The sequence below is a fragment of the Prionailurus viverrinus genome, chromosome A2, assembly GCF_022837055.1.
Source record: "Prionailurus viverrinus isolate Anna chromosome A2, UM_Priviv_1.0, whole genome shotgun sequence".
In the NCBI taxonomy this organism is placed as follows: domain Eukaryota; kingdom Metazoa; phylum Chordata; class Mammalia; order Carnivora; family Felidae; genus Prionailurus; species Prionailurus viverrinus.
The window spans coordinates 11,360,580-11,383,432 of NC_062562.1; the positions used below are offsets into that span (position 1 = coordinate 11,360,580).

The 22,853-nt window shown below is 55.0% G+C and overlaps 2 protein-coding genes across 2 annotated transcripts in view; both read left to right on the forward strand.

The window, feature by feature from the left end:
• The first annotated feature begins 2,056 nt into the window (after positions 1-2,056).
• Positions 2,057-8,380, forward strand: FAM32A (family with sequence similarity 32 member A). The gene is made up of 4 exons (XM_047850514.1): positions 2,057-2,166; positions 2,289-2,430; positions 6,869-6,922; positions 7,223-8,380. The coding sequence occupies exons 1-4, from the start codon at positions 2,057-2,059 to the stop codon at positions 7,289-7,291; spliced, it is 375 nt and encodes a 124-aa protein (XP_047706470.1). The 3' UTR covers positions 7,292-8,380.
• A 2,032-nt stretch (positions 8,381-10,412) lies between these two features.
• AP1M1 (adaptor related protein complex 1 subunit mu 1) overlaps positions 10,413-22,853 on the forward strand; it is a 30,246-nt gene continuing 17,805 nt past the window's right edge. Inside the window, exons 1-5 of the mRNA XM_047849623.1 lie at positions 10,413-10,569; positions 16,019-16,175; positions 18,097-18,164; positions 19,712-19,842; positions 20,565-20,712. Coding sequence (XP_047705579.1) covers positions 10,528-10,569; positions 16,019-16,175; positions 18,097-18,164; positions 19,712-19,842; positions 20,565-20,712 — 546 coding nt within the window. The 5' untranslated portion in view covers positions 10,413-10,527. The remainder of the gene's footprint in view (positions 10,570-16,018; positions 16,176-18,096; positions 18,165-19,711; positions 19,843-20,564; positions 20,713-22,853) is intronic.

Sequence of the window (22,853 nt, forward strand, 5' to 3'; positions counted from 1 at the left end):
CTGAAAAATATAAAAATGAAATTGTTAATCATTTTGGAAAGAGGTGGGAAGAGAAGTTTCTACTTTTTTGCTTTCTGTCTTCTTTTAGCTTTTTCTGTACTGTGTGGTTTTCTCACATGGGACATGGGCATGCATATATATGTTTAATGTCAGCAGAGGATTATGGGACATTTGGAGTTTCTTCTCTGTTTCCCTCGGTGTTTGATGCCACATACAAAAGCAGTCACAACATTTTGATGGGGGAAAGGTCAGCGATAAAGCGACTTTAGAATAAAATCCCATTTTATTTTTAACATTCCAGATAATAAGAGACTGGAAATAGAGAAATCAAAACAGTAACAGACATTATTTCCGGATGGGAGTGATAACTGTCTTCTCTGGGCTTCTCAGTACTTTTCTAATTACATATTCTGCAAATCATGTTTGCATAGCTTTTGCAATCAAATGCAAATAAACAGATGCACAACATTGTGAATGCATTTAATGCCAGTGAGTTGCACAATTTGAAGTGGTTACAATGTGGGCTGAGATGATGACCTGAGCTAAAGTCAGATGCTTCCCTGAGCCACCCAGGCGCCCCTTGTTTTGTTTTTTAAAGGTGTGTAGGTCGCAGCTAAGGCAGACGAGAGACCGTTCTTTCCAAATCAAGTTCTGGACCTTTTATACCCCCCAAAAGGAAGAATCTCAAACACATTATGCTCCTTGAAAGGACCCTAGCTCATGGGGCGCTTGGGTGGCTGAGTCGGTTGGGTGTCCAACTTCAGCTCAGGTCATGAGTTCATAGTTCAGGCCATGGGTTCAAGTCCTGCGCTGGGCTCTCTGTTGACAACCTGGAGCCTGCTTCAGATTTTGAGTCTCCCTCTCTTTCTTCCCCTCACTCGCTAGGACTCTGTATCTCAAAAATAAATGTCAAAAAAATTTTTTAATTAAAAAAAGAAAGAACTCTAGCTCAAAAGAATGTATACAGTAGAATTCCATGTATAAAAAGCTTTTACAAAATATAAATCTAATCTATAGTGAGAGAAAACCGACTTGGAGTTGCCTGGGGAGAACGATGGGGGGGGGGGGGATTAACTGGGAAGGAGAAGAAAGGACTTTGTAGGAATGGAGTGTTCTAGATCTTGATTGTGGAGGTGATTACATAGGCGTGTAAATGTGATGATATTCATCAAAGAGCACAATTAAAATGAGTGCATTTTACTGATTATAAATGATACCTCAATAGAACACATTTTATTTGTATTCATTTATTTATTTATTTATTTACTTACTTACTTATAAAGTAGGCTCCACGCCTAAAGTGGGGCTTGAAGTCACCACCCTAGGATTAAGAGTTGCATACTAGGGGCGCCTGGGTGGCTCAGTCAGTGAAGCCAGTGAAGCATCTGACTCTTGATTTTGGCTCAGGTCACCATCTGGGGGTTGGTGGGATCAAACCTCGCTATCAGCACAGAGCCTGCTTGGGATTCTCTTTCTCTCTCTCTTCTGTGTCCCTCCCCCAATCATGTTCACACGTGCACTCTCTCAAAATAAATAAATAAACTTTAAAAAAAAAAAAAAAGTCGCATGCTCCACCGACTGAGCCAGGAGCCCCAATAGACTACATTTAATTTTTTTTTTTCAAATGCCATTGACATGTATTTCACAGAATGCTACCATCGTCCAAAAACTTAAAAACTTGTAAGTACTGATTAGGTTTACAAAACTAGGTTATCTATTAAACTTTCAAAATACAGCAATAAAAGGGAACAGAACCCCAAGTGCACGCAAAACAATCAAGAGACCACTGTATTTTAGGAAACGGGGTTCCGTCCAACCAGCTTTGCAGATCTATGAGGCCCAAGGCCGGAAAAACCGGAATCGGACTTGAAAGCCGGAAGTGTGGCTGAAGACCTGATGCAAAGGATGAGGTCGCTCCAGACCCTCCCGGCCCCACCCACAACTGAAAAGTGTGGCCCAGCTCTAGACGCCGAGAGCGCACGCGCACCTCCTAGCTCAGCCAATCAAGACGAAGTGAGGCGGGCGTTCGGGAGGAAATAGCGTTCTCAAACAGGAAATGTGGCAGTTTACCTACGGAATCGCAGACGGTGTCATGGCGGCCTACGAGCAGGTTCAAAAGGGGCCCCTGAAACTGAAAGGCGTCGCAGAGCTCGGCGTCACCAAGCGGTGAGTGTCCAAGAGTACCGCGAAAGGTTGTCTTCTGTCCCCTTAACCGTCTTCTAGAGTTCCAGAGCCGTTGCCCCGCGATCCGCCCTTACCTCCTCTCCCCCGCGCTTCTCCCCTCCCAGGAAAAAGAAAAAGAAGGACAAAGACAAAGCGAAACTCCTGGAAGCAATGGGAACGAGCAAAAAGAACGAGGAGGAGAAGCGGCGTGGCCTGGACAAGCGAACCCCGGCCCAGGCAGCCTTTGAGAAGATGCAAGAGAAGCGGGTAAGGCGGATGGGGAAGCTGGGGGTGCCCCGCGCAGCGGGTCTGGGTCTCTCGAGGTGGATGCAGAGACAGGGCCTGACGACTCGAAATTGGGGTCAGCCCGGGACGCTCGAAGAGGTGGCGAGCGGTCAGAGAGGCGTTAATTCCGGGAAGAAGATGCTACGTGGAGGAGGAAGAGTCCGCGCTGGGGGAGCTCCGGGGACGGGAAGCACCTCTGGCCAGAGTGGATGGCAGAGGAGAAAGCTAGAGCTGGCGTTGAAAGGAGGCCAGAGCTGGGGACCAAATTTGGATTCCAGCGCAGCCTTTCATTTGTCTAGTGACACTGGGCTAATAACTCATTTTCTGTCTGCCTCAGTTCACTTATCTGGAGGAGTTAGGATAGTGCTGTCGCCTAAAAGGTGTGGGAACTTTAAATGAAGTCATGCAGGTAAAGCATTTGGCACTTGGTTTGTCCCAAGTCAGTGTTCAGCTGACGTTAGCTGTTGATATTAAATAGTCATGCCTCCTGCTCTAAATTTCCAGGAAGTCTGTTACTTTGATGACTTTTTTGGCAGGTTATTTTTTTTTTAATTCTTTTATATATTTTTTAAAAGTTTATTTACTTTGAGGGGCGCCTGGTGGCTCAGTCGGTTAGGCATCCGACTTCAGCTCAGGTCATGATCTCGCGGTTTGTGAGTTCCAGCCCCACCTCGGGCTCTGTGTTGACAGCTCAGCCTGGAGCCTGCTTCCGGTTCTGTGTCTCCCCTTCTCTCTCTCTGCCCCTCTCCTGCTCGTGCTCTGTCTCGCTCTGTTTCTCAGTAATAAATGAACATTAAAAAAAAAAAAAGTTTATTTATTTTGAGAGAGAGAGAAGGGGGAGGAGCAGAGAAAGGGCAAGAGAGCGAAAATCCCAAGCAGGCTCTGCACTGTCAGCACAGAGCCCGATGCGAGGCCCAAACTCAAGAATTGTGAGATTGTGACTTGAGCTGAAACCAAGAGCCAGAAGCTCAACCCACTGAGCCACCCAGGCACTGCAGTAAATCACTTAGCTTAATAGTAAACACAGTAAATTTGGACAGTAGAGGGTAGGAGATGTTAGCAGAGGATAAATAAGCCCAACCTGGTGTCTGGGGGAAGGGAATAATCAGTCTAGGTTGGTGGTTCTCAATGGGGTGCCATTTTGTATCCCACCTCCACCCTCAAGACATGTGGCAATGTTCGAAGACATCTTCGTTTGATAAAACTTGGTGTGTTGGCAGGGGTGGGGGTAGTGTTACTGGCATCTAGTGGGATGAGGCCGGGGATGCTGGTCAGTGTCCTACAGTGACCAAGATAGAACCTCCTGCAACAAAAAAAGTGATCTGGCCCCAAATATCAAGTGTCCATGCTGAGAAACCCTAACCCTGGTCTGGGGTGTTTGGTCCAGTAACATCAGGAAGAGTGAACTCATTACTCTCAGGCCTAATTGAGTCATAAAAAAAAAAAAAAAAAAAATGGTGAGACACACTGGCTTTGGCAAGACCAACCTGGGTTCCATTGTGTCTCTACCGCTTCTTGGTGGTGGTGTAGCTCTGGGCGGGTCGGTTAACCTCCCACACCTCATTTTCTTCATCTGTAAAGTGGGGCTGAAGTCCTTACCTAACGGGTTTGTGGTGAGGGTTTAACAAGCGAATGCACTTAATTTCCTTCCCTGAGGTTATAGTCACAGGTTAGGCTGGGGTGTTACTCCTCTTGGGAGAGGGGTAACCATCAGGCTATGTATATATATATGTGTGTGTATATGTATATATATATATATGCACGCCCCAGAGTTGGACAGCAGTACTGGAAGCCATAGAAGTTATAAGGTTTGGGATGGATTTTGGAGCGAGAACAGCAGGATTAGTTGATGGGCTGGGTGTGGGCTGGGAAAGAATGAGGGATGACCACGATTTTTGGTAGGAGTTGCTGGGTAAGTGAAAGTGCTATTTACCACAGTAAGAAGGACAGCAGGCTCTAAAGCAGCTTTCTTTCTTCCTTTTTTTTTTTTTTTAATTTTTTTTTAATGTTTATTTATTTCTGAGAGAGACAGAGACAGAACGCAAGTGGGTTAGGGGCAGAGAGAGAGGGAGACACAGAATCCGAAGCAGGCTCCAGGCTCCGAGCTGTCAGCACAGAGTCCGACACGGGGCTTGAATTCACAAGCGGTGAGATCATGACCTGAGCCGAAGTCGGACGCTCAACCGACAGAGCCACCCAGGCGCCCCTAAAGCAGCTTTCTAAAGCGGGGCAACAAGACCTTGGTTTTAGAGAGGTTATGTTTGAGGGCCTGTTAGAAATCCAAATGGAGAATTCTCGTGGACAGTGTGATACCTGAATCTGCAGTTTGGAGGAGAGGTCTGGGCCTCTCCTGAACGTTCTGGAATTGCTGTGAGGAGACCCTCTGACTGGATGAGATCCTCCGAGGAGAGACAGTGACAGAGAAGAGGTCTAGAATCTGAAGTTGCAAAGGATCCCTCATGAGAAGGAGGAAAACCGGGAGAGCGTGTCCTTAGGAGCTGAGTGGAGAAAGTGTCTTCAGGAGAAAGTGATCAACAGTGTCATTTGCTGCCAAGAGGTCTTGTAGGGTGACTACCGAGAGCCCGAAGTCGGTGGCATTTGGAATGTGGGGGAAGAGAGGCTGATGAGAGGGGATCCAAGGGAGGGTAGGGAAAGGCAAAGGTGGAGACGATGCAGAAATAACTCTTGGAAGATCTAGCAAGAGGACCAGGGAAACAAGCACATAGCTGGAAGGTGGTGGAAGGTCAAGGGGACGTTTTTGGTGCTGGTGTTGAAAACCGGAAGTGCTGCCGTGGATCTGGTTTGAACCAGGGGAGAGAAGAGAGAAGGTGTGGGCGGAGGCAGGTGGAGGGGGGAAACGCAGAATCCCTTGTGGGCGAGTGTCCCGTGGAGCACAGCGGGCATGAAGGCTGGACAGCTCTTGGAAGTCCCAGCCTGAAGGAGGGGTAGGGCTTGGCATCTCCAGCCCCATCACCCATTGTGCATGCTGCTCCCCCTTTTCTCTGGGAAGTGGGGGTGGTGACAGCCCACAAGGCACCCTGTGAACTTGGTGCGTGGAGTGGGGAGAGGGAAGGCGGAGCCCCGCCGAGCACCTGGCACTGATGTCAGCTGCCCACGTCAGCGCGGCCTCTCGTGAAGAGGCACAGCCCTCACGTGGGCTCACACGGTAAGAAGAGGCAGGGAAGGAAAGGGAGGGGCAGCCAGGTGGTGGGTGACGGGGATCATCTCCTGTGGGCTGACTCGGCTCGGCTGGGGCTGGAGGCCCAGTGGGACCGGAACAGCCAAGATAGCTAGCCTCACCATCACGTGTCTGGCGCCTCCTTGCTCCTCCCTCTGCGCATGTCGTCTCATCTTCCCGGTCCTTTCTTTCCAGTAAGGTCATCAGACTTCCTGTGTGGTGGTTGACTTCCAAGAACGCAAAGCAAAGGCGGCCGGCTCTTACAGCTTTGGCCCAGCACTGGCACTGCGTTCTGTTAAGTAAACTGAGTCACGGGGCCAGCCCAGAGTCATGGTGACGGAGAACCGCACTAGGGCACCACGACCAGGCAGCACGGTTCACAGGGGGACTGCCAGAGTCGGCCACAGTCACCCGGTCAGTACATGTAGCGCCAGGTGCGGCCCCGGGTGTGTCTGGCCGTGCATCGCATGCTCTAGACTCTTCCTAGGTAGCATCGGGGATTAGGAAGGGGGGTGGGGCACGATACGTATTCTGCAATCCTGATTGTCAAGGTGCTCTGGATCTTGTAGCCCCCCTGGCACTGTGTCACCAGCATCTGTTCCCTTGAGCTCCTATTACGTGTTGGGCTCTTTATCTTCCCCATTTTTCTTTTTTTATTTATTTTTTTTTATTTTTGAGAGAGAGGGTGTGCACGCGCAAGCAGGGGAGGGGCAGAGAGAGAGAGGGAGAGAGAATCTCAAGCTGGCTCCGAGTGACAGCTGGGAACCCCACATGAGGCTCCCTCTCATGAGCTGTGAGATCATGACCTGAGCCAGAATCAAGAGTTGGACGCTCAACCGGCTGAGCCCCCCAGGTGCCCCTACGCTTCTCATTTTTCATCCTTCTTCAAACCCCATCCGAGACTTTCTTTTCCTGCCAAATGGGAATGCCTGCAAGAGACTGCCCTTGCCCAGGGCTGCAGGAAGGACACCTACAGCTCCCAGTGGAGTCGACTCAAGTCAGTGCCAGTACGTTGCTTGACACTGACCGAAGGGCAGCTGACCTGGGTTCCTGGTGGGATATGCTGTGGCCGGGCATCCCTGTCGGACCAGCCTGGGGAGAGGTGAGGGAGGGGCGAGATGTATGCCCGAGACCTCCAGCCATTCCAGAGCCAAGCTGGCGGGGGCTTCTGTCTTCCGCCCCACGCAGGCCTGGGCTATGTCAAGTGTGTGAACTCAACCTCCGTGTCTCTCCTCTCTCCAGCAAATGGAAAGGATCCTGAAGAAAGCATCCAAAACCCACAAGCAGAGAGTGGAGGTAAGTCACGTGCCCAGGGGGAAAGACCCCAGGCTCTGTGGGGTCCCGGCCGGGCCCAGAGGTTAGGAGCCTGGCAGAGGGAGCCATTGGAGTGTTGGGCAGGGGGGGGTTGCCCAACAGAAGCGACGCCTCCCCGGGTCATGTAAGGATGAGGCCAGGGTTCAGGGCCGGGTGGCTTTGAGGGGAGGGGGCTCAGCAAGGAGAGGCAGGATGTGGAAAAGCAGGAGTGGGCAGTGTCTTGCAACCCTGGTGCCCTGCCCGAGACTCTGCTGATGTGGGTTTTCTCCTCGGCTTTCCCAGGATTTCAACAGACACCTGGACACCCTCACGGAGCACTATGACATTCCCAAAGTCAGCTGGACCAAGTAGCCTCCCCACCCAGGGTATGGAGTGGCACCAAGGGGAAATGGAAGGCGAAATCGGGGCTCTGTTTGGTGCCTTTGGTGTTTTCTAAGAACATTCTTTTACACACACCCTTGCGTCTTCTGCTGAGACAAGTGCTTTCCAAAGCAGTGTGTCCTCTTTCTGGAACTCGATTAAAGTAAGACTGTCCTTTTACTCTATTTTGGTTTCTCGGTAGAAGATCAAATTTTTTTAGTTCAGACTAGAGATTTTTAAAAGTTTATCCAGAGATTGAGGTTATTTCCGTGTGTCACAGAAAAGGGTCTTTGCCCCCAAACTGCGTCTAGCTCTGACAGTCAGCCAGCCATCTTTTCTTGGATGAAACGGACTCCAGGGGATCAGGAGGTAATGCTAACACAGCCGGCAGCTTACAGACCCCGTGGGGCCCTACGTGAGCTGTCCTTCTGAGCTTCCTCCTGCTTGGGGCTTGTACTGTTTCTTCCAGAGCCTAGGGAAGCCACTTGTACTTTCTTGGCCTTCAGATGCCTCCTCAGCCCCCTGGTGTGTAAGACCACACAGCCTGGAAATAGAGCCACTGTCAAAGGCAAGGATGAAATGTACGCTTTGTCCCTGTCTGAGCTCCTGGCGGACCTACAGCCCCTGCCCCTAGTGCCCCCATTCCAGACGAGTTTAGAGGGTCTGGCCCTGGCAGACATCACTAATCAAACACAGCATTCTTTGTAATGGAACCCGGACACTGCCTGCCTCACTGCCCTCAACCCTAGGCTCTAAGCAGCCCCTGTGTTTATTCAAAGTGGCACATAACTTGTAGCCTGCTTGGCATTTCTGGCCTAAGGACATCTCAGGGGTGGCAGGACCTGGGCAGAGCCCTGGCACAGACAGTACAATACAGTCAAAGGGGAGGACCCACGTCCTGGTGCTGGAGAGCCGTGATCTCTTTTGAGGACCTACGTGTTCCTACCTGATGAGGATCAAACTGCATATACTATTGGGAGGAAGTCTCTGTTTGACATAGGAGGTGAAAGAATAACAAAATCGTGTTGGGTTTGGGGCTGTCATATGGTGAAGAGAATAAAGCAAAAAATAGTTATTAAATAGAAGTCTGAGTGTCTTAATTATAAGTGGTTTGACTGTCACTAGAAATGCTGCTTTTGGGATTTATTGCACATAAAGAATGTGCATGGTGCAAAATGACCATTCACCCTCGCTTTGGAAAAAAGTAGATGACCTGTTTTTTTCACCTGTGGTATATAGCCCCCCATCCCCCCGAGAGGTAATAGACTCTCGTTAGCAGTGGCTCTTTTGGGTAGGTTCCCCCATTGCCTTGCAGAAAGGCACTTTGAGGCCTTTTCCATCCCTGAGCCAGCAGTTGGGGTTTGTGAGCATGATGTGCTGTGAAAAGCACGTGTCAGGATGGTGGAATATAGATATTCCACCTCCCTGCCTACCCAGTCTAAAGCTGAATGACCTCAAATGGCAGGATTTCTCTTCTGTGTATTGACTGCTCGTTTGGACGGTTCTGTGCCACGTGGTGTGCTTCACTTGTGTAGCTACGTTGACTTGCCTGGGGCCAGAAAGTCCAAGGTGGCATCTCATCCTCCCGAACCTTTCTCTGTGTTGTTTATTCCTTTGGCCAACACAAGTCACATTGCCAAACCCAATCTGGGAGAGAACTCTGGGCATGGACACCAGGAGATGTGGTTTATTGGGGGCCATCACTGCTAGTCTAGCACAGTTTCTCAAGCTCTTCTGGATGTTAGACTCTCCCGGAGCATTAAGAACCACTGATGCTGGCTGGGGTGGTTCAGTCACTGAGAATTTTCAGAGCTCCTCAGACGATCCTAATGGGCAGGAAAGTCTGAGAAACCCTGACCTACCACAATGGGTATGATCTTTTTTGAGATGGTGCAGAGGTCAAATCTGGCTTACACATTAAATGTAAATACCAAGGATGAAATTCAGATAGGACCTGAATTCCCCCACGTATGGAAAAAGGAGGTTACGCGTAACTTAGGTGTAGGGTGTGTTTACTGTGATGGTACTCTTTGTACCTGAGAGTTTGTTTTTTTGGAAGGCTTTTGTCCAGTCTGTTCCTCCCAGTCCCCCACAATACTGATTTTAAACATCTAAACAAAATGCCCAGAGCAAGCCTGAAAGGAAATGCTCCATGATAAGAGGGGTCACCTCTCCTGGGTGATTTTTCTTTTTGTCTTTCTTTTTGGGTGCAGTATGAGGCTAGGGTGTTTTACGAGACAATTGTCAAAAACCCTCTCCTGGCCATTTTGTGCAAGAATGCTTCCAGCCCAGGATTTACATAGTAGTCATTAAATATTCCAGTTTTCTCCTCTGGATTTTCTTGCACTTTATCCTAAGCAGAGGATATGCTGGCAAAAGCCATCTTTCAAAACCCCAAAGGAGAGCAGGGTTGGGATTCCGAGAGCAAGTGATGGATGGTTCCGTAGGACAAAATGCAGGCATTTTGCCACAGCCTGAGTGTTCATAAAAGTGATGAGATACTCAATTGATTAATCAGGGGTCACAGTTTGCATCACCCACTGCGGTCACTAACTACAGAAATGAAATATGTGCTTTTCGCCTAGGTTCGGTGGGGCGTGGTTTTCAGATCATTCCAGGCAATAAACAAGCTCTGATGAGTGTTGACACTGACAGGTGACAGGTCGTGACCCTTGGTAAGACTTGATTGCTATTCAGAGTTTGACCTCTTTTCAAGGTAACAACCACCTTACCCTCCCCTATAAAGCATATTACAGTTGGTAACTGTATTTGTTTCCTAGACTCCCCCACCAGGCTAGGAGTTTCATGGGGCTGGGCCCCAGGTGGGGTTCCACCGACGGTATGTCCCCTAACTTGGCCAACGAAGGCGGGGCGGGGCTTCCAGCTGCCCTGGCTTGTCTCCCTGCCTGGCAGCCAGAGAGGGCCTCGTTTCAATCAGCCCCGCCTGGCGCCGCCCAGGCCCGCCCCTCTGGGCCTTACTTCCGGGATGCTTGAGGCCGGAGCGGGAAATAAGGGCACATCGGACGTACCGCGCCTGCGCGTACCCGCCTCGCGCCTGCGCCTTCCTGGCAGCCCCCCTCCCCGGCCGGACATAACGGTTCGCGCGCGGCTTCCCGGGCCGGAAGTGGAGGCGAACTGTCGCGGGGCACGCCCGGCCTTGCTCAACGCCCGGCAGTCCCCGCCGTCGCCGCCGCCCTCGGCAGTTGCCGAGGCTTCCCGCAGCCGTCATGTCCGCCAGCGCCGTCTACGTGCTGGACCTAAAGGGCAAGGTACAGATGGCTCCGCACCCTCCCCGTTGCCAGGCAACCGGCGGGGCCTCGCCCCTGGGTGGGGGGGGGTGAGACCCATCCTGTTGCTTGGTAACCGGCCAATGGGACCCACCCTAGTCTTAGGCAGGGAGGTCTGTAGACCTCACCTGAGGCCCCCACCCTGTTACTAGGGTACCAGGCGGGGGCTTCGATCCATGAGCCCCGCCCTGTTGCTAGGTAACGCAGCTGCACTGACCGCCCCCCCCTCCCCCCCCCCCCCCCCCGCCATGGGCCGGGTTCTCCAGCCTCCGTGGGGGCATCCGGGAACCCGAGGCGGCGGGGAGAGCGGCCCGCATCAGGCTTCGAAGCCAGGACTGGCTCTCAGGTGCCGTGCGACCCTTGGCCCAAGGTGGTGAGGCGTGTCGGGGACAGTGTGCCCTCGGGCCAGCCCTGCCCCCTGTTTATCCTTCGACTTTTCTTTGCCAGTCCCTGTAAAAATTTCTTAACGTTCAGTGTGACACCGAGTTACGAGGGTTGAGTGAAGTGGGTGATGGGAGGGTCATTTTACAGAGGGAGAAACTGAGGCACACAGGTGTGCAACTTGCCCCAGGTCACACCAGTTACAGAGTGGCAGGTCTAGGAGTCGGCTGGTATTTGGGGGGCACCTGCCAAGTGCCATACAGGGTGTTTAGGCTTGGGCTGCTTTTGGTGAGCAAAATCGGAGTTGTCCTTGTCCTTCTGGAGCTCACAGTCTGGTGGGAGAAAGAGACACTGATCTCACAAAGTACAAATCAATGTTAGGTGCAGTGATGAAGCAGTGAGGATGTAATAGGACACTGTGCCGGGCTGGGGGTCAGGGAGGGCTTCCGGGAAGGAGGGACAAATCTGGCTGAGACCTGAAGGAAGAGGTGGGCAATTTAATTAGGACCCAAGTGCTATTCCCAGGGGAATCTGGGAAAACCTCTTAGAGGAGGGATCTCCAAGCCTTTCACAGTGGGCTGCTGCTTTTTCCCCTGGTCCGTCCGGTCTGGAAGGCAAGTGAGTATTGGCCTCTTGTATCTGGGAGTTACAGGAACAGTACAATGTTAACCAAGCCCCGCGTGGATCACCGAGAGAGAGAGAGAGAGGGGTGGGTGTCGGGCCTTGGTGGGGCAGGCAAGAGTTAGCTCAGAAGCCGTGGGGAGTGAAGAGTTGAAGTGGCTATCCCTTCCTGCTCCCCTCCCAGAGTCCCTGGCTCTAGAACTTTCCAGGAGTCCCTTGAGTGGGTTGCCTGCCCTGGATGCCACCCAAAGTCAACAGCTAGTGAGGCCCGGTGCTGGGCTCCCTTCCTCAGGCCTCAGGCAAGGGATCAGTCACAGGGTACGCCAGGGGCTGGGTGGGTGCAGCGTTCCCAGAGCCCTTGTGGCACGTGTTCTTGCTCCCGTCCTGGCCACTGGGTCCCCAGAGTTCCCAGAGGCTGCCTTATCTCAGATCACTCATTCAGCAAACATTTCCCGAGCACCTAGCATGCCACCAAGCCCAGTGCTGCCTATCTCACCATGACTGTGGAGTTAGGGCTGAGTTCAAAACCCACCTCTGCTGTTCAGCTGTGTAACCCCAGGCAAAGTAACTTCTTTCTGCGCCTTGTTTCCATCATTGCTCACCCGAGGCTTTTATGGTATTGTTGTGCGAGCTCTCTGAGCAGACGCTTAAGACAGGCTCAGCACCCCCCATGGCCCACAGTCCTGCTTAACCCCATCGAGGGCCTTGAGGTGGGGAGACACATGGAAGCTGATGGATCCAGGTGGTCAGATCTAGGTAGCTGCAAGGGCATGGACAAGGCCCTAGGTAATATGGTTGCCAACCTCGATTTTGGCTGCAGAAGTAGTTACAGAAGGCCACCTGGAGGAGGGAGGTGCCATAGGACCAGGTGACAGTCAGCTGGACAAGGAGTCACTGCAGTAGGCCTGAAGAGTCGGGGGCAGCCTGCTGGGGCTGGCGGGCCAGAAGCCCTGGGGAATGCCGGAGCCTGGAGGGTGGCACCGGTGTGGCCGTGGGTGGTCGAGGATGTCCAGATGGGCGTGAGGAGCAGAGGGGACTGCTCTGATCCCAGGAAGGAGGAGCCACTGGAGGAGATTGAAGCCTCGGAGGAGCATGATCAGACCTGCCTTTTGGGAAGCTCCCAGGGCAGCCGCAGGCTTGCCTCCCGCTCTCAGCAGCCATCGTGCCATTTGTTACTCCATGCCCTTGGACCTCAGGTCTTGAAAGGACCTTTTGTGCGGACCGTTTTTAGCAAAAAATAAGGTAAGGCACATTAGGAAATTCATGACAACACGTCTGTCTGCCAGCCGCCCGGAACCTCTGAGCGCAAGGAAACCAGCATGGCCACATTTGGCTGCTAGAAGGCCGTCCGTGGACGCTTCTTGGCCCTTATCTTTCTTGTTTCTCTGCAGTTTCTGACATCACAACCACACTCCTCAGCGGGCGTCCATTGGCCTCTGAGTTGCCGCTCTCTCTCGTTTTGCCCATTTCTGTCGAGTCTCCTGGCCCCTCCCCTTGGATGTCGGCCCCTCCTGCTCGGGCCTGGGCGGCCCCCTGACACTGCCCCTCTCTTCGGGTCTGCTTTGATTCTCGCCAGTGTGCCAGTGACTCGATGTGTGCCGCATCCCAGAGGATTGCTCTAGAGATCCATTGTTCTCTGGGACACCTCGGAGGTCCTACAGCTGCCACAAACCTGGCCTTTGCCCTGAACTCTCTCCCCAGACCTGCTCTCTCTCACCTGCTCTCTCCCACCTCATTGAGCGACACCGCCATCCATGCGACTGTCCTCATTGGAGACCTGGGCATTATCCTGGCCTCCGTCCTCTCCTCACCTTCGTGTTCACTCCACGGACATTTCCTGAGCACCCACTGGGGTCAGGCTCTGTTGTGGGCTCTGGGACACAGCCGTGAATGAGATGGAAGTGGTCACTGTTCTCAGGGAGTGTTAGACTCTGGTGGAAGGGACAGACCGTAAAGGAGGATAGGGGTTATAGTGCAGCAGTGTAGTGGGTAGTGAAGGAAAAGTGGACAGGTTATGACCTTTCAGGCAGGGCAAGCAGGGAAGACTTCTTGGAGGAGGTGCCATCTTTGGTGAGGCTTGAGAAATTAGAAGAGGCCCAGGCATCCTGGACAGAGAGAACTGCAAGTGCAAAGGCCTCGAGGCAGGAGTAGATGTGGATGGCTCAGAGAGCAGCTGGGGGACCAGGATGGCCGGATGGAGTGAGCTGGGGTGGGGGCAGAGGGGTGAGATGGACAGAGCAGCCGTGGGGATAGAGGTTTGTCACCTCAGCATTGCCTGTCTCCCTTCAACCTGTCCTCTGCTCTCTCACCTGGGGCCTGCGGCCCAGGCTCCAAGACCGTCCTCACGCCCCCCCCCGACCAGTGCTCCAAGGTCTCCCCCTGGACTGCACCCCTGTTCTGTCCCACGGCTTCAGCCACCGCCGTCCCTCTGCCTGTGTAGCACCTGTCCCTTCAGGCCTCAGTGTGAAGGTCACACCCTTGGGAGGCTCTCAGCTTCTCCTGAGTCGGCGTCCCAGTTCAGAGACCCTGTTTGTTTTGGTCACCTCTGGTCCCCGGGCCCAGCATGGTGTGCGGCAGAGGGGCCCGCGGTGTGTGCTGGGTGGGTGAGTGGACCTCTCCGGAGCCCTGGACACGAAGGCAAGCAAAACAAATGCGTCCTCTTTCCTTTGAGCACTAGGGGCCTTGAGGCTCCCTGCCAGCGGCAGTCCCCAAAGTCATATACCTGAGAAGGAAGGTGGGGCCTTGGGAAGCCCAGGAAAGCAGTGTTAGGGAGCAGAAGGGGCCGTGCGGGGGGTGAGAACTGGTTAGGATCTGGACTCAGCTTTGCTGGCTGTGACCTCAGGCGGCTGGTGCCAGAGTTCTAGGCATCACTGGGCATCTCTGTAAAAATAGTGGCCCCACCTCGTGGCCGGTCAGTATAGATTCTGGGCAAGGAGCACAGGAGAGGGGACATGGGAGTCCCTCAGTCCGGGCCTGGCTGTCCCACTGGGTGCCTAAGAGGCCCTAAGCGGCCTTGTGAACCTCAGCAGGAAAAGGGCACGGACCACGAAAGAGAAGCCAGGAAGGAGGTTCTCGTTTTGATTCTCTCCTTCTCTCCTGGCTTGAAACAATGACGACCATGGATTTTACAAAAGCCCAGGTTGTGACGCAGGCGGCTCCCAGCTTGGTCAGCTCAGCAAGGCCGGTCTCCGCACGCACGTAGCCGGGCCCTGCAGCTGCTGCCCACATGAGCTCACGAGAGCGGCAGCAACTGTAGGCGGCGTCTCCAGATGGAGCCTTGCTCAGCCTGGCGGAGCTTCAGGCTGCCTCCTTGTTCCTTCAGGGAGGCGTGATGGACGTGTACCCAGCTGGGTTTATTCCAGTGCACAGCGTGGTGCGTTCGGTCATTGTATATACCCAGGAAGCCAGAAGCACACACCCTGTCACCCCCTAAAGCTTCCTCACGCCCCTTGTGTCCAGCCCGTTCCCAGAAAGCCACTGGTTTTCTGTCACCGTCGGTGAGGGTTTTATGTAAGTGGGTTTTATGTGGGACAGGATATGGGACTTGCCGTCTGTTGTCTGGTGGCTCACCTGGCCCAGGGGTCTTGATAGACCCTCATGCTGTGGCTCGAGTCAGTGGTCTTTCCTTCTTGTGGCTGAGTTGCGTTCCAGGATGGACACAGTTTTTGTTTCTGGTTGCCTGTTGAAGGACATTGGTGCTCACTCTAGTCTGGATCCGTCGATCGATCTGTTTATCTATTTATAAAGTTTATTTAATTATTTGGAGAGAGAGAGAGCGTGCGTGTGCATGAGGTGGGAAGGGGCAGAGAGAGAGGGAGACGGAGAAGATCCCAAGCAGGCTCAGTGTTGTCAGCACAGAGCCCAACGAGGGGCTCGAACTCACTAACCATAAGATTATGACTTGAGCCAAAATCAAGAGCTGGACACTCAACTGACCGAGCCACCCAGGCACCCCCGGTCTCTGGGTCTATTTAAAATAAAGCCGCAGCGAACGTTTGTGTGTGAGTCTTGGCCACAGGTGGCTTTTAGTGGATGTGAACACTCAGCAGTGTCCCCTGATTGGGTACCCTGACACAGGCAGAAGAGCAGAGTGCATTAGCATAGGAAAGGCTCGGAGAAGGTCTGCAGTGAGAACCTACAGGATGTTGTTTTCACCTGGCATCTCCCAGTTGACTGAGTTCTGGACTGCGACCTCGTATTGCTTTCCCCTGTGAGGAACCCAGTTGGCCCCTGTGGAGTTCACTCTGGGAAATGTGCTCCTTGAGGGATTCTCTGGGGGATAGAGGTCAGCGCGGCCTGGAGTCTCTGATGGCCAGGGGTGTGAGTGGGGTCCTTGCGGCAAGGGAGGTTGGCGCGTCTCATGCCCCACTGCACGCATCTGGCTGTGGGCCTCCAGATGGAAGCAGCCTCACCTCCCACCCCTGCCTAGGTGCTCATCTGCCGGAACTACCGTGGCGACGTGGACATGTCCGAGGTGGAGCACTTCATGCCCATCCTGATGGAGAAGGAGGAGGAAGGGATGCTGTCGCCCATCCTGGCCCACGGGGGAGTCCGCTTCATGTGGATCAAGCACAACAATCTGTATCGTATCCCTTTGCGGGGGAGCTCCCCGGGGCCTCCTGTGTGGGTGTGTGCGTGTGCGCGTGTGTGGGCCTGCAGGCGACCGAGAGTGGCCGGCACCTGGCCCGGGGCTGGCTCGGGCACAGCAAGGGCCGTCGGGCACACCCTCCCGGAGCTCCCTGCGGCCTGAAGAGATGAGTGGAGAACACGGTGGCAAGTGTGCCGGGAGCTGGGCGAGGAGAGGGTGTGGCAGGGGACCTCATCTAGTCTGGGGACCCAGGAAGGCTTCCCTGAGGAGGTGACATCCAGAGGAGCCCTGCAGGAAGGCCAGGTGTCCACCATCCAGAGCAGTGGGCAGACGCCAGGAGCGATAGACCTGGGCAGAGGCTCTGCAGAAGGAACAAGCTCATTCTGGAAGCTGCAGGAGGGGTGGCAAGAACACCGGGAAGGGGTATGTGGTGGGAGCAGGCCCGAATGGTCAGCAACGCTGTGGGGTCTCGAGGGACGTCACCGTAGATGTGATGGGAAGCCTTCTGGGGGTTTTAGGGGGTAGGGGGGTGACACAAAATCAGATTTGCATTTTCTGAAGGTTTCTGGCCGCTGAGCAGAGGCCAAGCTGCAGGGAAGCCGGAGTGGATGTGGGGAGGGGGAGGGGGCCAGAAAGCCCTGGTCGGACTGCAGTGGAGGTGCAGGACCTGCTACCATCCTGTCTGGGTCCCTGAGGTCCAGCTCCTGCCCCGCCTCTGTTTCTCCCTCACCTCTCTGGAGGGCCCGGGGGGCTGCTTGCAGAGTACTCAGAGAGTACCGCAGGTGGCTTGGAACCCGGAAGCTGGACGACGGTGAAGGCGCCCGGGTCTGGGCAGGGGGTGTGCCCAGGTGCGGGGGGGGGGGGGGGGGGGGGCGGGGGTGTGAGCCCAGTGGGAGCCGTCAGACCAGTTTCCGGTTGGGCCCTGGCTCCACGTGTGGGCAGCGGGGAGGAGACAGTGGTGGCTCACCCCTCCGGGTGCCGCTGCCCGGCGCCCCCAGCGCCCCCGGCCTCCCCGGCCTGTCGCTAGTTCTGCTGTCCGTTGACGGTCTCCGGCCGGCCCAGCCTTGTGGTGCCCACTGGTCCTCCTTAGCACCCGAAGGCATGCGACCCGGGCTGGAGGCCCAGCACCTGATACGTGGGTCCCGGCTCCTGGCAGGAAGTGAGGTGGACGTGGCCCCTGCTGTCCCTGTCACCTGCAGCTCCCAGCTCAGCCCTGGGGCCGGGCGGCCCAGGCATGTCATGAACGGCCAGGGCGCAGCCCCTGTGCCTGCGGGGGAGGAACCGGCCTTCCCGGGGGGCTCGAGGCCCTTGAGGGAAAGAGCAGGGAGTGTCCAGGACATGCTGCCCCGTGATGACGTCGGAGGGGCGTCTGTGCCACGCACTTCGCACACGTTGCCTCAGCGACTCTGCTGCCGGGCGCCCATCAAGCAAGTGAGAAAATGGGCTCCGTTAAAAAGGTTTGCTTTAGGGGCCAAGGCTTGCAGGAAGGGCCAGACCCAGCGTCGGCCCTGGCTGCCTCCTCTGGAGCCTGCAGTCCTGCCTTCTGCTCCCGGAATGAGCCGCACGCTGCCTGCCCACCCTGGGCTAGAGCTCTCAGCGCAGATATCACCTCCTCGGGGCAGCCCCCACCCCGCCCCAGCAGCTGGGGCGGGCTCTCAGTGCCCCCTGCTGCCTCTCTGTCATCGAGCGCTTCCTGGGGTTTGGGACCATGTCTGGCGACTACCTGTCCCGGGCCTGGCTCCGACCCAGTAGCCCACTGAAGGCCTGGTGAATGGCCGGGGGTTGGGTGGAGGGAGGTTCTGAGCCGGGGGTGGGGGTGGGGATGGGGGTGGGGGTCCTTCCAAGACGCGGGGTGAGTCGGGGTCTGTGAGGCAGCAGTCTGGGCCTCTGAACTCTCCTTAACCGTGGCCGCCATGCAGTGGTTGCTACCTCCAAGAAGAACGCATGTGTGTCGCTGGTGTTCTCCTTCCTTTATAAGGTGGTGCAGGTGAGTTGACCCGGGGAGGGGTGTCAGTCGTCCTGGCTTTGCTGTGTGCTCGAGGGCTGGAGCACCCCTGGGGAGTTCTGGGGCTGGAACCCCAGGGAATGGGAAGGGGAGCTCCAGCTGCCCTGTGTGTGGGACTTCATGGCCTTAGTGTCCCTCTGCCCTGACGAGGGGAGGAAAGTGAGCAGGAGGTGGAGCTCAGGGCAGGTCGGTGCGCCCGGGCCTCAGGAGGGACAGGTACGCCCCACAGCTGGCTGTGGGAGGCTGGAGGGTGGCCCGCTGAGAGGCCAAGTTTAGGGAGGTAGGCTAGCCGGGAGGAGGGCAGAGCAGCCAGTTCTGCGCAGAGGTGGGGAGGCGCGAGAGCAGCACAGGCAGAGGCCCTGGGGCCACAGTGCGTGTGGTCCGGTCGGGAGCATCGGGCTGGCCAGTGTGCCTAGGGCCCGTGGGGGGCTGCGATCAGCAAGGTGTGGGTGGGGCTGGGCTGCAGGGTTGGGGGCAAACAGGACTTAGTGAGTTTTGATTTCGTTCCTGACGAGAGATGGCGGGCGACTTTAAGCGGGGGGACTGATGAGACCTGATTGGAGTTGAGATCGGCTCCGTGGCTGCTAAGTGGAGGAAAACTTGAAGGCAACAAGGAGGCCAGCGAGGAGGTTGCTGCAGGCTTCCAGAGCAGAAATGGAGGGACCAGGCTGGGGCAGGAGCCGTGGGGTTGAGGGAAGTGGAGAATCGGACCCGGGAGGCCTGCGGTGAGCCCTCAGGTGGTACCACGTGCAGCTAGCTCAGGAGTCACTGGTGCTGAACACGGGGGGACTGGTCTGGGCCGTGGAGACATGGGGGCGGGAGAGTATGTGTCCCCCTGGGAAGACCTGAGTGCAGGCTGAGGAGTAGGCTTTTGTGCCAGGGCGGTGGCCCTGTCGCAGGAGTAAAGAGGGGCACCGGAGTTCCGAGAGGGTGGGAAGAACGTTCTCCTTCCTGCCGTGTCTGGCATTTTCTGTGACTTTCCTTCGGTGCGGGTGCTAACGAAACTTTTCTCCCTTCCCTTGTTCGGTCGACTTAATTTTCTGTTGAACTGGGGGACATGTGTCTCTGGCCCAGGGGGCTCAGAAGAGTCCAGAAGAGCCACTGGTTCTGTCTCCAGTGGCTCTTGCCCCTCATCTGAGTCACTTGTAGCTCAGAGGCAAAGGGTGACTGTTCACAGCAGGGATTGAAGAGAAGCTCAGATGGGGCCCTAGCCAGACTGGGGGTGACTGTCAGGGAGGAGAGGAGAGAGGGACCCTCGGGAGTGGAGATGCAGGGCTTCTGACCAGGCCCCCGGAGGACGCCCGCACTGCCAGCAGCCCGCGACTTGCCTCACGGGCAGCCGTCGCTGTCCTGCCGCGGCCCCTGAGTCTGAGGTCGTGTCTGTGGCATGTCGCCAAGCCTGGAACGTGGGTAGATGCAGCCTGTGGGCAAGAGGGCTGTTTGTTCTGGGCCCTGGGGCATGAAGGACAAGTGGGTTTGTGCGGGCGGTCCCCCTCCCGCGTCTCAGCCCCCCCGCCGCCCCCGCCCAGGTGTTTTCAGAGTACTTCAAGGAGCTGGAGGAGGAGAGCATCCGTGACAACTTTGTCATCATCTACGAGCTGCTGGATGAGCTCATGGACTTCGGCTACCCCCAGACCACCGACAGCAAGATCCTGCAGGAGTGAGTGGGTGCAGTGGGGACCCAGGCTTGGGGCTGGGGGAAGTGAGCGTGCCTTCACGCCCTGTGCCGCCACCCTGTCTCCTTGCCTTTGTGGTTTCTGTTGGGCGGTTTTGGACTCTTGGCCGCTCCGCGTCCCTGCACAACGTGAGCATTGTTCAGGGCGGTGCACTGGATGCCTGGTTATCAGGGAGTCACCGCCTTTGTTTCCGCTCACGTAACTGAGGCTGAGAGAGAAACACGTCCTTCTTCACCATCCTGCCCTTCACACCGGGGCACACGGATCAAGCACTTTCTGTGAACCCGGCCCCGTGGGGGCGCCTCCCCTTTTCTCCCTTTTCTCCGCTCTCCGTCAGAGGCGCCGCTCCCCATTTACACGGGGCAAGGGTTACTCAGAGAACTGGCCCGCGTCTGCATCTCGTGCGTTGTTCCCCGCGGGGGTCGGGGTCACCAGCTCCCCTCCAGGGACTCAGTCCCCTCTGCACGTGGCCGTGGCACCTGGCGCACACTGCCTGTGGTCTCGCCCGTGCCGGCTCCTTGCCCCTCCCCCACCCCGGCCTAAGTGAGCGCTCTGTGCTCATGGTCACTTGAGTTTTTTGGGGCTTTTTGGAAATCCTGACATTCTTGTGTTAAACGGCCCAGGTGAAACTGGAGCCTGCCACCGGGAGGGGCTGTTTTCGGAATGTCCGTGCCTGAGCTCCTCAACTCTGGGCCTGGTCCCACAGGTACATCACCCAGGAAGGCCACAAGCTGGAGACGGGGGCCCCGAGGCCCCCAGCCACCGTCACCAACGCAGTGTCCTGGCGGTCTGAAGGCATCAAGTACCGGAAGAACGAGGTGTTCTTGGACGTCATTGAGTCCGTCAACCTCTTGGTAGGGCTTCCTCTCCTTTCTTTTCTTTTTTTTTTTTTTTTTTTAAATTTTTTTTTTTTCAACGTTTATTTATTTTTGGGACAGAGAGAGACAGAGCATGAACGGGGGTGGGGCAGAGAGAGAGGGAGACACAGAATCGGAAATAGGCTCCAGGCTCTGAGCCATCAGCCCAGAGCCCGACGCGGGGCTTGAACTCACGGACCGCAAGATCGTGACCTGGCTGAAGTCGGACGCTTAACCGACTGCGCCACCCAGGCGCCCCTCCTTTCTTTTCCTCTGGTGGAAAAATGTTGTCTTCTGCACGATTGACGTGAGAACAAGCAGACTTTGAACAGCAGCAGAGCCCTGGGAAGCCGTTACTTTCTGGGTGACGGCAGATCCGCAGCAGTCAGGCCGCGGTGCAGCTGGCGCTCGTTCAGGCTTCCTTAGCTTCTGTTCTTGTTGGGGGTCCACGCAGGGGCCTTGTGGGCGTTGCTGTGGAAAGCAGGGGGGAGGTTGGAAAGCGCAGGGATCCGTATTCAGAAAGACCGCCTCACTCACGATCCACTGTCCTTTTGGGCCTCACGCTGTAAACTCACAAACGCACGCGGTCCTCCCGTCGCACCGAGAGCAGTCGCGGCTCTCCTGCAGCTGGTTTTCTTAGGTTTCTTTTCTGTTTGTGCGTGTTTGCTTTTTCCTTTGGTTTTATTTTTTAAGTTCTCACTAAGTCAAATTGACCTTTTTTTCTATTAGTTTTAGCCCACATAGAGATTCTTGTTCCCCTTTGCCGTAATCAGGATACGTGTCACCTCTAAAACCTCTCTCCTGCCGCCTCTCCACCCCCTGGCAGCCACTGCTCCGGTCGCGTCGCGCGTCGCTAGCCAGTAGGCCTCATGCTCCACGCCGCCTCTCTGCCAGCCCGCGCGGCCTGGGCCCGGGGGTCCTGCTCCTGACTGGCGTCAGAGCGCCACATCCCAGTGCCCGTGTCGTTCACCTTCACCTCCTCCCATAGGTGTTTTTCGTCTCACCTGTCACAAGAAGGGCGGGTACAGGTATTAGAGAGAGAGCACGAGCGAGCGCAGTCACGTACCTTGTGTTACAGTTTGTGGTTATAACTGTCCCATTTGATCTTTGTTGCTCTTCTCTTACTGTGTGTAACTTACGTATTAACCTATATTACAGATATATACATTTAGGAGAAAACATAGCACGTGATGAGGGTTCCCAGGCATCCACTGGGGGTCTTGGACCGTCTCTCCTGCAGATAAGGGGGACTCCTCTAGTGTTGTCTTGTTGAGGTTGTCATATGCGTGGAATCCCAGAGTATGTGACCTTTTCAGTCTGGCTTCTTCCACTAAGCATAATGTCTTTGAGACTTATCCAAGTTGCTGTGTTTATCAAGAGCTTGTTTCTTCTTCTTCTTCTTTTTAACGTTTATTTATCATTGAGAGACAGAGAGACACAGAGCGTGAGCAGGGGAGGGGCAGAGAGAGGGGGAGACACAGAATCCAAAGCAGGCCCCAGGCTCCAAGCTGTGAGCACAGAGCCCGACGCGGGGCTCGAACTCACAAACTGCGGGATCATGACCTGAGCCGATGTCAGACGCTTAACCAGCTGAGCCACCCAGGCGCGCCCCGCCTGTTTCTTCTTATATCCTTTTGTATTTATTTTATTTTCGGAACCACACCGTGTTTATCCATTCAACTCTTGAAAGACTTTTGGGTTGTTTCCAGTGTTGGGCTATTGTGAGTGGAGTTGCTATAAACATTTCGTGTGCAGGTTTATGTGTAAATGGAAGTTTTTGTTTCTCGAGGGCAAATACCCAGAGTGGGATCGCTGAGTCACATGCTAAGCGTACATTTAACTTTATAAGAAACTGCCAGACCGTCTTCCAGACTGGCTGCTCCATTTTTGCCTTTTCACCAGCGGTGGATGAGAGTTCTGGTGGTTCCATATCCTCGAGCACTGTTTTGATTTTCTGCATCTTTTTTTTTTTTTTTTCAACGTTTATTTATTTTTGGGACAGAGAGAGACAGAGCATGAACGGGGGAGGGGCAGAGAGAGAGGGAGACACAGAATCGGAAACAGGCTCCAGGCTCTGAGCCATCAGCCCAGAGCCTGACGCGGGGCTCGAACTCCCGGACCGCGAGATCGTGACCTGG

Bases quoted from the DNA above. Each gene is read 5' to 3' on its own strand.
- FAM32A (XM_047850514.1), top strand. From the start codon at position 2,057: ATGTGGCAGTTTACCTACGGAATCGCAGACGGTGTCATGGCGGCCTAC. The intron at 2,167-2,288 runs GTGAGTGTCCAA...CTCCCCTCCCAG, and splicing joins GAGCTCGGCGTCACCAAGCG to GAAAAAGAAAAAGAAGGACA. The intron at 6,923-7,222 runs GTAAGTCACGTG...CGGCTTTCCCAG, and splicing joins CCCACAAGCAGAGAGTGGAG to GATTTCAACAGACACCTGGA.